Here is a 13,041-nt window from a genome sequence, read left to right as displayed (position 1 = left end):
AGAGTGGTGCTATTCACGCTACTGTATAATGATGGTCACTGTGTTACAGCATTTTCAGGAAAAAAACATGCCCTGAACTGGGTTTGGAGAGAGAAAAAGGGGGCAAATTGATGTCAACTTCCCTCTTTGACCCGTCATCCCATTAGCGAGGGAGACAGACTTTGACGCCAATGATGCGACTGGACACGTACCTCGGTGGAGCGGTCTGCCAAGTTTAGAGGCTCTCTTTTCCCCTGGCACAGGGAAAGGGAACAGCACGCAGACCTGACTGACATGGAAAGCCATTTACAGTCCCCCCGTGAGTGGGTCTAGCACAGGAAAGCAGGAGAACGCCAAAACGGGACCAGATGTTCTCATTTTAAGAAAGATATGGCAAAGGAGTGTGCGTGGTGTCTTGAGAACGGGAGCGAACTACATGCTTGGCATCTTAAGAGTGAAGTGGGCAAAGTGTTCACGCTCGCTGAATCCGTTCTGTCTGCTATTGATCATTTTCAGACAGGTGTACAGGACAGCATCCTGTACATAAGAGGGCTTATCTTGTTTTCCAACACGGTTCTACAAAAGTACCTGTTGTAGCAGGAAGCAATATTGCTAACGCTACAATACTGCCAACATGTCACACCTGGTAGAGTTACAGAACATCAGGTTAAGAGATTGTGTCGCTCAAAAATGCTAACTTGGCTAACAATAAACAAAAGCCACAGGAGACTGCTTAGCATGATCTCACTTGCTTAAGACTAGCAGGCTCAGATAGCTTCTCGGTATTTGCACACTACGTCACACCTGCCAATCACAACAATGTAAGAGGAATGTCATTCAAAGGTGCTACCATGGCTAAAGATGAACAAAGCCCCAGGAGTCTGGTTAGCATGGTTTGCACAAGAATAGCAGTCCCACACTATAAACAGCATTAGTGCTTTGCAATATTGCTAACATTTCACACAGAGTATAACATTAAAATAATATATAGACAATAACGCTAACACAGCTAACAGTAAACGAAAGCCATTAGAAACCAATTAGCATGATCTCATTTGCATAAGACTAGTACTACCAGATAGCTTTTGACTATAAACAGCATTAGCATTTAGCGACAACATGCCACATCTGGCATAGTGTTAAGAAGGTTAATGTTAAAGATTTCGATCAAGAAAGCTAACTGGTTAGCATGATTTCTTTTGCACAATACTAACTGTCATATAACTCTGGTTCCATAAACAGCTCTATCATTTTGTGACACTACCAAAGTCACAAATACGTCAATCAAAAATGCAAACATAGTTAGCAGTACATTAAAGCCACCAGAGACTACTTAGCATGATCTCATTTGCATGTTAAAACTAGCTTTCTGGCTTTCATGCTATAAAAAATGGTGAAGTATAGGTTGAGGCATCCCTTTAGCGTTCCACAGAGTTCTGCCTCATGTGGCCCAAATGAAGCTCAGGATCGATTGCTCTCAGCGTGAGCAGGCGCCACTAAATGACCGCGCTCCAACTAGCCACTATCTCTTCCTGAAATGTGTGAAAGCGAGCAGAGAGCAAGGAGGCAGGACCGGGGGGAGCAGAAGCCGGCCCAATCTCCTCCAAATACGTGCCTCCGGCTGTCCAAAGTCCCACCGGCTTCTCCAAGTACACAGAACATGCATCACTGTGATGCTCAAAATCCCGTTAGACATCTCACGCCCTCGCTGGGCTTACTCCAGTCAACATGTTAATGGCTATTTACTTCCCTTTGCTTTTATTTTTTTCCCACTCTTCTTCTTCTTCTTCCAGCCCTTTCCATGGCACAAATGCAATGTATATGCAAATCCCCCCTCAGAGCTCAACGATGGAATGCACTCAATCTCACGGGGGCTGTTTTTTGCCATGTAAGCAATAAACAGCAGAGGATAGGTCGAGCGCAGACAAATGCAAAAATGATTAAGAGGGTAGAACGCCGAAAAAAAATACGGCTGGTTGGAACCTGTGAAAGTGCAAGACAGCTGTCATTTGAAGCAAAGCCTTCCAGGGGGGTTCAATTCGGTGACTCATTCTGGTGCAAACTCGGCGAGGGAGGGGGGATGTCGAAGCAGAGTAGAGTTAGTGAGGCTGCTTTAATCAGAAAAAACACAACGCAACGCAATCTAAATCTAAAGACCGTTCTGGCCTGAAGCTAAGAGATAGCTATGAAGCCTGACTGCTACTTCATCAAAGTGCAGGAAAAAAAACATGCCTTATAAAACAGAGATGAATCACCTGTCAACATTTAATCTCAATTTTCTTCTTAGTACATGTACTACACCTCTGGAAGCACTCCGTTTATATGTAAGCTGATGGCAGAATCATTTGTTTTTGGGAAATCCTGTGCTTTGCAGTCATTTTTTTGAGTTTGAATGCCCACTGAGGTCACACTTTCTGGTTCAGAAAAATGTGCCCACTTTTCTTTTCGCTCCATGTATCAGAGAACAGGAAACGATGTATAAGCTTCGATCAATAAAATATCAGAATTTGAAATTTCTCCCCAGAGCCAAGCGCTCAAAGCAAACAATTCAGGCCTCCAGATTCCCTGGAGAGCACAGAGTCGACACAACCCGTGTGCCGGTGGAAGAAAAGCGAAGGGAGGCAAGCCGTCTGTCTGGAAGCGTGTATTTTTAGAGTCGTCACGTCGCTTGTTAACAGCGTTTAAGCCGAACGGTGTTTAAGCTGAAGTGGCAGAGTTTCCCTCCAGCGGGGCAGGGACGCCCCAGGGAGTGTGGGGTCCTAATTGACAGTGATGTGTTCTTGAGTCTGCGTTCAAAATTTTCCTGTACCACCCTGCCGGGCGAGCATTGCAGCGGCTGACAAAGCACATTAATTAGAGTGTAACTGCGCCCTCCAGTTTCAACCATTCACCACAACATTCTGCTTTTTTGGGAAGCAGCTTGGGAAAAAGGGAAGATTTGTGGGTCAGGTTATTAGCGCTGGAGTGGAAGAACAACAACATCGTTTGAGGCTGATGTAGAGCACTGGTCCACCTATGAACCAACAGTGAGGACAAATGGGCAAAATGCACTATGGCCAAAAGTGTGTGGACATCCCGCTTTATTATTGAGCTCTGGTGTTTCAGCCACAGGTGTATAAAATCAAGCACAGTCATTCAATCTCTGTGAACAAACACTGGCAGTAGAATGGGTCTGTCACAGGACACCACTTCTCAGTTCATCAGTTTTTTAAATTTCTGCCTTGCTAGATCTGCCCCAGACAACTGTAAGTGCTATTGTTATGAAATGGAACAACAGTTCAGCCACAAAGTGTAGACCACAGAGAGGGCACAGCAAGCATTTAAGCAAGTAGCACATATAAATCATCTATCGCTGATCAACATCACTCACTACAGAGTTCTAAACTGCCTTTGGAAGCAACATCAGCTCAAGAACTGTGCATTGGCAGCTTCAAGAAAAGGGTTTCCATGGCCAAGCAGCTGGATACAAGCCACTTTTGACTGAATAGACACAAATTCTCATAGACACACTCCAAAATCTTGTGGAAGTCCTTCCCAGAAGAGTGGAGGCTGTTAAAGCCGTGAAGGGGGCAAATCCATTTAAATGCCCATGGTTTTGGAATGGGATGTCTAACAATCTCATACAGGTGTGATGGTTAGGTGTCTACATACTAGTGTAGCACTGTTCAGATTTTTCCTTAGCTTAGTCATCAGAGGTTGAGATTTATTATGTTTGTTTTGCTGTATGTTACAACTGGTTGAGGTACACAACGAATTATATTTACATTTGGCCATTCGGCCAGCAACAAATAAGCTGCGAGTGTGGCGCAGAGAAAAACCCATTAGTAATTATTACAAGCTGCAAAACACACAAAGCTGTATAACATCCAGTAAATTACTTACGCACAAAATCAAACTGATTTTTTCCCCAAAAAAACTGTTTTGGGCTTTTTAACCTGGGTTGGGGCATGCCTCCGCATTTGATTTGGCTTTAATTCGATTTCAGTTGACTTGTAGATGTCTTGTAGATTAAGTAGGTAATAACATAATGCTGACACAGATAAAAATATTGTTGATACAGGTAAAAAGTAGCAAAGCCAAGCTGCTTCGCTGTGTCTTATTTTGGTTTTTTTTTGGCTTGGCTGCAATACTGGGCACTTGTCTGTCGACAGTGACGTCACATGAGCCGATGCTCATTATGTGGTGCCCTGTGCAAGTTCACATGATTTTGTTGAGCCTAAAAATACAGAAAATATTTACTTCTATTTTGCAACACTGAAATGTTTTTTTGTGTGGCTGTGTGTATTGAGGTATGATGGGTTTGAAGGCCGTTCTGCCACCGTGACACAGAGTGTTGCGTGGACATGTGCTTCACCAGTGGAGCGGATTATGACAAATGCAGGTGGGAGTGAACAATGACCATAGGCAAAGTCCAAAGCGGGAGGGTGTGGGTGGGCATGGTGTATGGTTGAAGGGGTATGGGCAAAAATGTCACTAAGTTTTGCAGGTAACCGTGGGCAAGAATGACATTAGATTTTGCGGACGCAGGCGGACGTGATTAGTGGTTGAATCGGGCTGGTGTGGGCATTAATAAACAGGCCTGTGCAGACCTCTACAATTCCAGTCAAAAATGAGCCAGACAAACTTTAAATACATCAAATTTAGCAACATTTTTGCACCTAACAGATGGGAACCATCTAGCAGCTTTCATGTGTTTTGCAATAACTAAGCCTTTCTTTGGCTTATAGTTACTCTTTAAAGCTAGTCAGACTGCAAGAGACTTGTTCTCAAAATATGTTTATAAGAGCCTCTCTCGCTAACAGTCTAATATAAACATGACCTTGGGCCAAGAGAATTATCGCTGCCATGAAAATAGTCCTTGTGTATCCCATTGTGCGATGATGTGCATTTATTTCCCCTGCTGCTAATGTGGGTGCTTGTGAGCTGAAGGCTGGGGGAAGAATCTTTTTCCGGGGTGAGCCACTAGCATTGATTAGTGAAGGCCGCACAAAGAAAATGGGTCATCTAAGGGAAAAGATTGTTCGTGTCTTCGCTTCAGAGCCAAGGAGCGATAAAATGAAAGAGGGGAAAGAAAAGAGAGAGAGATAGAGAGAAAAGAAAAAGGGTACAGGCGGCGGTTGTTGAGTCACTGGCTATGAAAAACACAGTGAATCATTTGTGACCCCTGAGAAATCATTTATTCATTAGTGGACTCAATAATGGATGGACAGGCCAACTCCTCGCTTTTCCCCTCCCTCGTTTTATCCCCCTCACTCTCTACCTTCAGCCCCTTTTCCCTCCTTTTTTCTGCTGCTGTTCACTACCTCTGCACCTTGTCTCTTCCTCTCTTGCCCCACCTCTCTCTCTCTCTGTGCTCCACAAGGCAGGTTAATGAGAATAATAAAACCCTACTCCATATTTTCTTTCTGCTTCTCATCGGTTTTCAAGCGGCTTGACAGAATGAGGGAAGGAAAGAAACAGGAACGTCTGTATGTTAGCATGGCTAAAATAGCTCTGTTTAGCATGCTAGGCGTGGTCTGTTTGGAGTCACTCTGAGCTGAGAAGCCTCACAGTTTGATCATTAGCAACAGAAGGGCTGTGAAGACTCGACGGCCGCCATGTTTGAGCCTCGTCATTCAACTCCTCTCGCTACTATCCCCACCCACCATTAGCGTCGGGCTAATGAGGCCCGTACCCATCTGCCTGCGGGACCCTGAAGCCGTTTTTACTGGCCCAGACGTAATTAAAGGTGATAACTCAGACTTTACAAGTGCTCATCTTTAAACCTCAATCACAGCCAAAGCTCACTTTCAACATGGATTAATCAAAAATGGCTAAGGCAGAGCTAACACATCATTCTAACTTCAAAATACAGAACAGTTTTCTTATACACAGCAATTCTGTTAGCAAAACACAGACATTTCATCTTTTACATTCAGCACACATTGCTTGATATATGGTAAAGAATAAAAAGAATAGGGCTGCACGATATATAGCTTGAGAATCAATATTAGCTCTTACAATATAGATACTGCAGAAGGCTGCAATGTGTAGATTAGCTCTCTAACCAATCACAATGCATTGATTTCAGTTTTATAGGTGTTTTGAGGAATCAAACCACGCAAGAAATCCAAAATAAATTAACTCATTTTGGTCAAAATGATACAGGCCACATTTAGCCATGTCACATTATTGGTTCACATATCTAGAATCATAATCTTAATATGTAGCAATATAATCTTAATGTGTAGCAATATACTTTCAATATGAAGCATTTTAATTTCAACATGTAGCAATGTAATCATGATATGCTGCATTACGATCAATATGTAGCAATTTAATCTCAACATGCAGCATTATAATCTCAATATGTAGCAATATAATCGCAATATGTAGAATTATAATCTAAATATGTAGAATTATAATTTTAAATTGTAGTAATATAATTGCAATGTGTAGCATTATGATCTAAATATATAACAATATATTCTTAACATATAGCAATACAATTGCAATATGTAGCATTACAATTTCAATATGTAGTAATATGATCGCAATTTGTGGCATTTTAATCTTAGTATGTAGCAATAAAATCGCAATATGCAGAATTATAATCTCAATATCTAGCAATACAATCTCAATATGTAGCATTATAATTTCAATATGTAGCATTATAATTTCAATATGTAGCATTATAATCTCAATATGTAGAAATATAATTGCAATGTGTAGCAATGTAATTTCAATTTGTATCAATATCACAATACATAGCATTATAATCTCAATATGTAGCAACATATTCGCAGTATGTAGCATTATAATTGCAAAATGTAGCATTATATTCTAAACATGTAGCAATACAATCACAATATGTAGTGCTATCATCTCAATATATAGTGATATAATCACAATGTTTGTATTTTCTCCATATCGTGCAGCCCTAGTAAAGAAGAAACAGGAACAGTCACTTACTGGTGGTACAGTTAATCCTGATACAGTCTAGATGGGGGAGAACACATGAGATGTAAATTCAGTCTTCAAGGTTACATCTGCAGACATCCATTAAAGCACACAGCCCACCCCTCTGGGGACAACCACGCTGACACCAGTGCCATTCTCAATGCTCTCCTCCATGCCACCTGTCTATTCAGCCGTCTGCTCTGGCCTGTACTCTCTAAACGACAATAGCAGCCAAAATTGGTGACATTTTTAAAGAGGCCAGAATAATTTGTCTGCTCAATTTTTAAAGAAATATTGGCCATGCTATAGAGTTAGCCTTACACAGCTATCAAAAACAGTATGAACGTATAGAACATTTTTGCAGGGCAGAAATTAGCTAGTTTCGACACTTATGGCATGGGTAATATTGACCCTTTTCCACTGCCAGAACCAAATCCTGTACCATTCTTTACCAGATTTTTGTTTCTTATATCAGTAAAAGCATTTGGTTTCAAGAAATGCTGTAAAATTGAGCTGCTCAACTTGCTAGCATGGTAGCCAACAGTTCAGTGAGTTTTTTTAAGCTGGTTAGCTAGGAATATAATTTTAGCAGCACTTACTAATCTTTGTATGCTTGCTAGGACCATGAACATTACAGTCTAAGTATTAAATGTCAATAACTAAATTAGCTAACCAGGTAGGTTTCCAGAGTGATTAGCCATTAGCTACAGGCAACCGTAAGGCAGCACAAAAAAGATGCTACCACAACCATGGCAAGACCACAGCTAAAGAAATGTCTGAAAGACGTTATACACCCATTATGGACTGCAATAGTAAATACATGAGAAACAATTGGATTTCTATATTAAAAAAATACACAGAGTTCTTGTTCTTGGTATATCAGTATCTTGTCCAACGTCTATGGTAAGAATGGTGCTGAAAGTGGAAAAAGAACTACTGGAGAGCATTGGGATGTGACCTTGGTATGGCTGAGCCACTTGAAAGGTAACTGTCCTCAGTTAATGTCTCTTTATTATTGCCTTATTAGAAACCACTACAAGGGACCACTCCTTGACCGTCCTCTCAAAGCCTGTGAGATAGCGGAAACCTTGCTAGGTCAACATGGAGAAAGGTAGCAATCAGCTGTCTTACAGTGGAGGACGAAGCATGCTCATGTCAAGAATGATACCTTGTTTGGTAGACTTCACAGCACCTCCTCAACAGATCATTTAACTCAACTAGTCTAAAAAACTTAAAAACAAAAGTACAAAAAGGAGTTCTTTGGAGTAATGCTTTAGAAAAACCACTAAAGAGCCCTCCAAAGGATCATTTTTGTAAATAAGATGTACAAGTGTGAAGAACGTTTGTCAAGTTGAAAGATCCTCCACATGATGTAAAGGATCTACACCAATTAGAACCATATGTCCAAGCCAAGAACCATTGTTTTTATAAGAGTAGCCAATGTGCTTCTTGCGAACAGATGAAATTACTTTGTCTAGTATTAGGTTATTACTATATATTACTATTCTGTTACTATATTAATACTGTTTGCCCAGCACCATTCGCTGATGTAGTAATACTGCATTTAATACTAGCAATAGATCTAGACCCCATTTCACAAAATAACCACAAAAAACAATAAGGGCCGATTTAGCAACTGGCCACAAAGGTGAACCAAAAACTGAAATCCTACAGAAGAAGCTATGACTTAGGATCTAGTATGCATCTAAACTGAAATGGCCATGGGCCAAATTGTTCATTAAATTTAGAAGCCTTATAACTAGTATGTTCTTTCAAATGTTATATTTAGCATGATGCTACTTTAAAACATAGTCTCATTAAAGCCCCATTTAATGGCATTACTCTAGATTAACTCTCATCCGACTGACATATTTTGCATTCAGAAATGACCAATTAGAGTCCCTGGAGACCCAATGTTGAGCTCTGATAGAAACTCTGTGAGATAAAGGTTAAATTTAAACATCACATGCTGCAGGATACCCGTCTCAGCATTCTAATGCCCTTGCTCCTTTGGGCCTATGCTGCTATAACTACTTTAGCTTTAATACTAATACCACTACTTTTAGGCTATTAACCCAAACAGCGACTTGGATCTCTCAAATCGCATCCAAGCGCGAGTGCTCCCTACGTTCAAATGCCCCAAAGCCAAAACAACCCCTTCAAATATCCTGTATACTTCCAATAAACCATAAAATCCCCACACAGTCAGATGCCCACTACACTCAACCAACTTGCAACTCTGACATCAACTCTCAAAACCCCCCACTTCATGTTTTAATACTCCTGTCCCTTTAGGCAACAGCTTAAACCACAAGTTCTTGTATAAAAACTATATTTTTGTATCTTATGCTGACAGTTAAGAATTTTTAAACTTTCCCTTATAAAATTACCATATTACAGATTGGAGATTTCGAAAAAAAATTCTGCTCCTAATGCTAATAGCATAAAATAGCTACACCAAAAATGCATTTTGTTACCACAGGACTAATATCCCTTTGCTAGAATTAACTAGCAAAAACATTTACCTTTAAAATTTACCTTTACAGCTTGAAAAGATAAAGACTCGCCCCTTCTGTAGTTACATTAATCTACTTTTAACACACATGGCATTGCAGATAATTACTGTGCCATCGATAAAAACAACTGAAACGACTGAAGAATAATTCCACAAGAGTGTAAAATTCAGAATAATGAGGGCTTTGGGGAATTGAAAAAGTTTCAAAATCGCTTCTTGGTGGAATTTGTAATCAGCACTGTAGTTTGTTTTTGGGAAATGGGGTCATGGGAGATATTAAGCAAGATCCAATAGTTCCATTACCATCAAAAATAAATAAATCTACACTGCTTTGATAATTTATGAACATCTATTATGAATTTGCCACTGTTATATCAAAACTTTTTCAACAAAATTTTGTTATGAATGGACCAGGGCATAGCTAAGGGGGGGCCTGGGGGGGGTCTATGCTCTCTCACATGGAAATTAGGCAAGAAGACAAGAAAAAGTCTACTAATGGCAAACAAAACATTACAAAATCTTGCCTTGTGCTCTTATCACACAGGATGAATTCAAGTTTTCCACCTTAAACAAATGAAAGTGTTTGCCAAAGCTCTCCCTAAATATCCAATATCCGGTGTCCACTATCATGGCAATGTCTACCAGGCTTTTCGCTTGTTTTCTCTAATAAGTCACAAAACGATGCTTGTTTTCAGGTAATGAAGCATTTTTCTACTCGACTGTTTCTGCTCATTGTGGGAACTCAGCTGAACTGTCCTAGTTCCTACAGGCTGCTTGCTTAGCTACTGAGCTAAGCAGTAAAGTTGAGTGTGTTAAAGAAACCAAAGTGTAGTACTACAGGAGAGACAAGTCTTCAACCATTCAGCCAAGACTTCCAGGCCTTGTCATTTCTTTCTCTTTTGGGCCTTAATGCTTTCTAGTTGGCCCCCTCAACTTATAACTAGGCCTCCATAAAATTAAATACTGTCTATGCCACTTGAATACACCAATAGAAATGGTCCAAAATTAATGAGACCATATTACTTTCTTCTCCTCTAAAGTAACCATTCTGGAGGTAAGAGATTTTGTTATAACAGCAACAAAATTAACATCATATAATCTTCATTTTCTATAAAAATGTAAAAATCAAACAGAAATGAAACCCTGCTCTGGTTAAGCTTTGCTCTGTTGCTGTTGCTGGTATGTTCTGTTGAGGACTGTGCTGCTGAGACTCAAACAGTTAAAGCCAGTTTACCCTTCAGCATGGCAACAGCCTGTCGCATGTCGTCAACCTCAGCAGAAAAGTGGTCACAAACAGCCAAAGAGCAGCGTCGCGTTCTTTTCTCTGGGAGAATGCTCTGTCTGAAGTGGGCTTCTGGGAAACATTAAAGATTTCCTACAGACCTACTACATTTTTCTTGCATTTGACTTTTTTCTTGTGATGTTTGGGGTTTGGGTTTATGTAATTAATTTTGATGACCATTTTCGAACCTCTCTATTTCCCTCATTTGACAGAAATGTATCTGCATCGTGCCTCATTCAAAAAGCAGGACGGACAGAAACACTCCACATAACTTTGGCATGAATGGGCGGAGCTAAACTGCTGTAGGCTGAATATATAAATATCAAATCAGGCACTTTTTGCTCCTTAACTTTCATATATGGACTGTGTGGGCTTAAATTTTTAACAATGTCTACACAGACATTACAATCCCATGATATAGGCCTTTTTAAGTAATCACCAAGAAGGAATTGCAAAGATAAGGCACTGCAAAGCTCCAGAGCGCTTTTGTGTGTGAGAATCTTTCTGTAGTCAACAGCAGAGCAATGAGGCCTTTCGTGTGCAAGGTGAAAAGCATCCATTTTTGGACTCCTTCTGCCGAGCTGATAAAAAGAAAATAAGAGGTGGCTGTGACGCTTCATTTGTAAGGTAGCTTTTTTGTCTTTTTATGAGGTCGCTATCCTTTCATTCTTTTTTTGCGTTCATTTTGCAACCCAAAATAATTTAAACCGCAGACAAAACATAAAGAGAGCGGCTCGTCTTGTGAGTTGTCTTGTAGCTCCTCTACACACAGGCAGAGAGGCCTTGCGTTAATTGGGCTCTGGAGAGCCATCGCTCTGACCTTTCTTCCTGTTATCTAGATAACTCCGATATATCAGACTGCAGGGAAAATGTTTGAAAGGCAGATGCCGCAATGGCTCAGAGCGGACAGGTGCAAACAAGAGGAGATACTACGCTACCAGTTAGACCACCAGTGTTCGATTAGGGTGGTAAGGGAGAAGAGATGAATAAAAGTATGTGCGGTACTGTGCAAAAATCTGAGACCACCCTTCATTATTTAACTTCCAGTCAAAACAGCCATTAAGTACAAGAAATTCATTTTAAGCACTCTTTACCTTTATTACAGCTCCCATTCTTTCCAAGAGATATTTGTAGGGATAATTTTAATACCTCCAATGTTCAGTCTTAGAAGTTGGATGCACTTTTTGCTTTTTAAAATCTAGTAATCTTAATTACAAATTTAGACTAGTAAGGGCTTCTTGACAGCTACACATCCTTTCAGACCCATAGCGCTGAGATGTGGAAGGCTGGACAGAATCTGAAGCAAGAGTGGAGCTTGATTTTCTCCTCTCTCTCATAGATGAAAGCTTTAAGTGCTGTTTATATGATGGGGACAGTTTTGGTGGACTATCACCAAAACTGTCACATGTTGGAAACTACTGTTCTTTCACTTACATTCCTTTGAGTTTCTCATTCCTTATGTAAGTGAATTACCTTATATCTATTCTCCTCAAAAACATCTCCTGATAAATGAATAACTTCTACTTAATGGCTGTTTTGATCAGAAATGCAAATGAATGACTTCTGCACAGTACATCATACACTTTTCCCCAAAGTTGTGTAAAACTGAGAAACAATTCCTTGTTTGTAAGCAATGCAGCCTTCACATGCATGTCAGACAGTGCAATTATAAACCATATTTGATTTGAAGTCAGAAACCTGCTTAGCTAGTTGGCCAGTGTGAGCTCTTTTGATATCTACCTAATACATCCCTTCAGTGTAAATATGTACATAATATAAGAAACAGTTAGACATAAGCTAATAACAGCAAATGACCTAATTGGTGAGTACTAAAAGTTATAAAAAAGTAAAGGATAAAAGGTTAGCCATCACTGACAAGTAAAAATGTTTCCACTGCCATGATGAATCTACAATTTCTCACTTTGAGAATGCTGTATTGTTGTAAAATCACAAGATTGTTATAAGATTATTAGATAAGATTTTTTTCTTGTTTAACGTAATCTTAATTTTGTAAGTGAAATTACATTTTTTTTTAATTTTGCTTGTTTTAGGCATTATTCTTTCAACAAAATATGAATATTTCTATAGATAAAATCCCTTAAAACAAGAAAAAAATGTCCAAAAATAAGCTGTGAGATCATTTTTTTTCCTGAACAGTCCACTTGAAGAATCTGCTACTTTTAGGCAATCATTCTGACAGCAAATGAAGGCAGCAGAGTCTTAGAATGCTTTAATGTGACGTTGCTCACAGTGTCTGATTTAGTGCCTTTATTACTTAAGACAGCCTATGAAAAAATTTCTGAAAGCTTTAAAAAAATTTTTAAAG

At 39.7% G+C, this 13,041-nt stretch overlaps 1 protein-coding gene across 1 annotated transcript in view; it reads right to left on the bottom strand.

Annotated features, from left to right (window-relative positions):
• Nucleotides 1-13,041, bottom strand: part of LOC118816636 (neurexin-1a-like) — a 524,474-nt gene that overhangs the window by 279,308 nt on the left and 232,125 nt on the right. The window contains exon 12 of the mRNA XM_036583126.1: nt 6,931-6,957. Coding sequence (XP_036439019.1) covers nt 6,931-6,957 — 27 coding nt within the window. The remainder of the gene's footprint in view (nt 1-6,930; nt 6,958-13,041) is intronic.

This window comes from Colossoma macropomum, unplaced genomic scaffold, assembly GCF_904425465.1.
Source record: "Colossoma macropomum unplaced genomic scaffold, Colossoma_macropomum, whole genome shotgun sequence".
Lineage (NCBI taxonomy): Eukaryota > Metazoa > Chordata > Actinopteri > Characiformes > Serrasalmidae > Colossoma > Colossoma macropomum.
The sequence above is the reverse complement of the archived record's forward strand: the minus strand, read 5'-3'. Positions and strand labels throughout refer to the sequence as shown.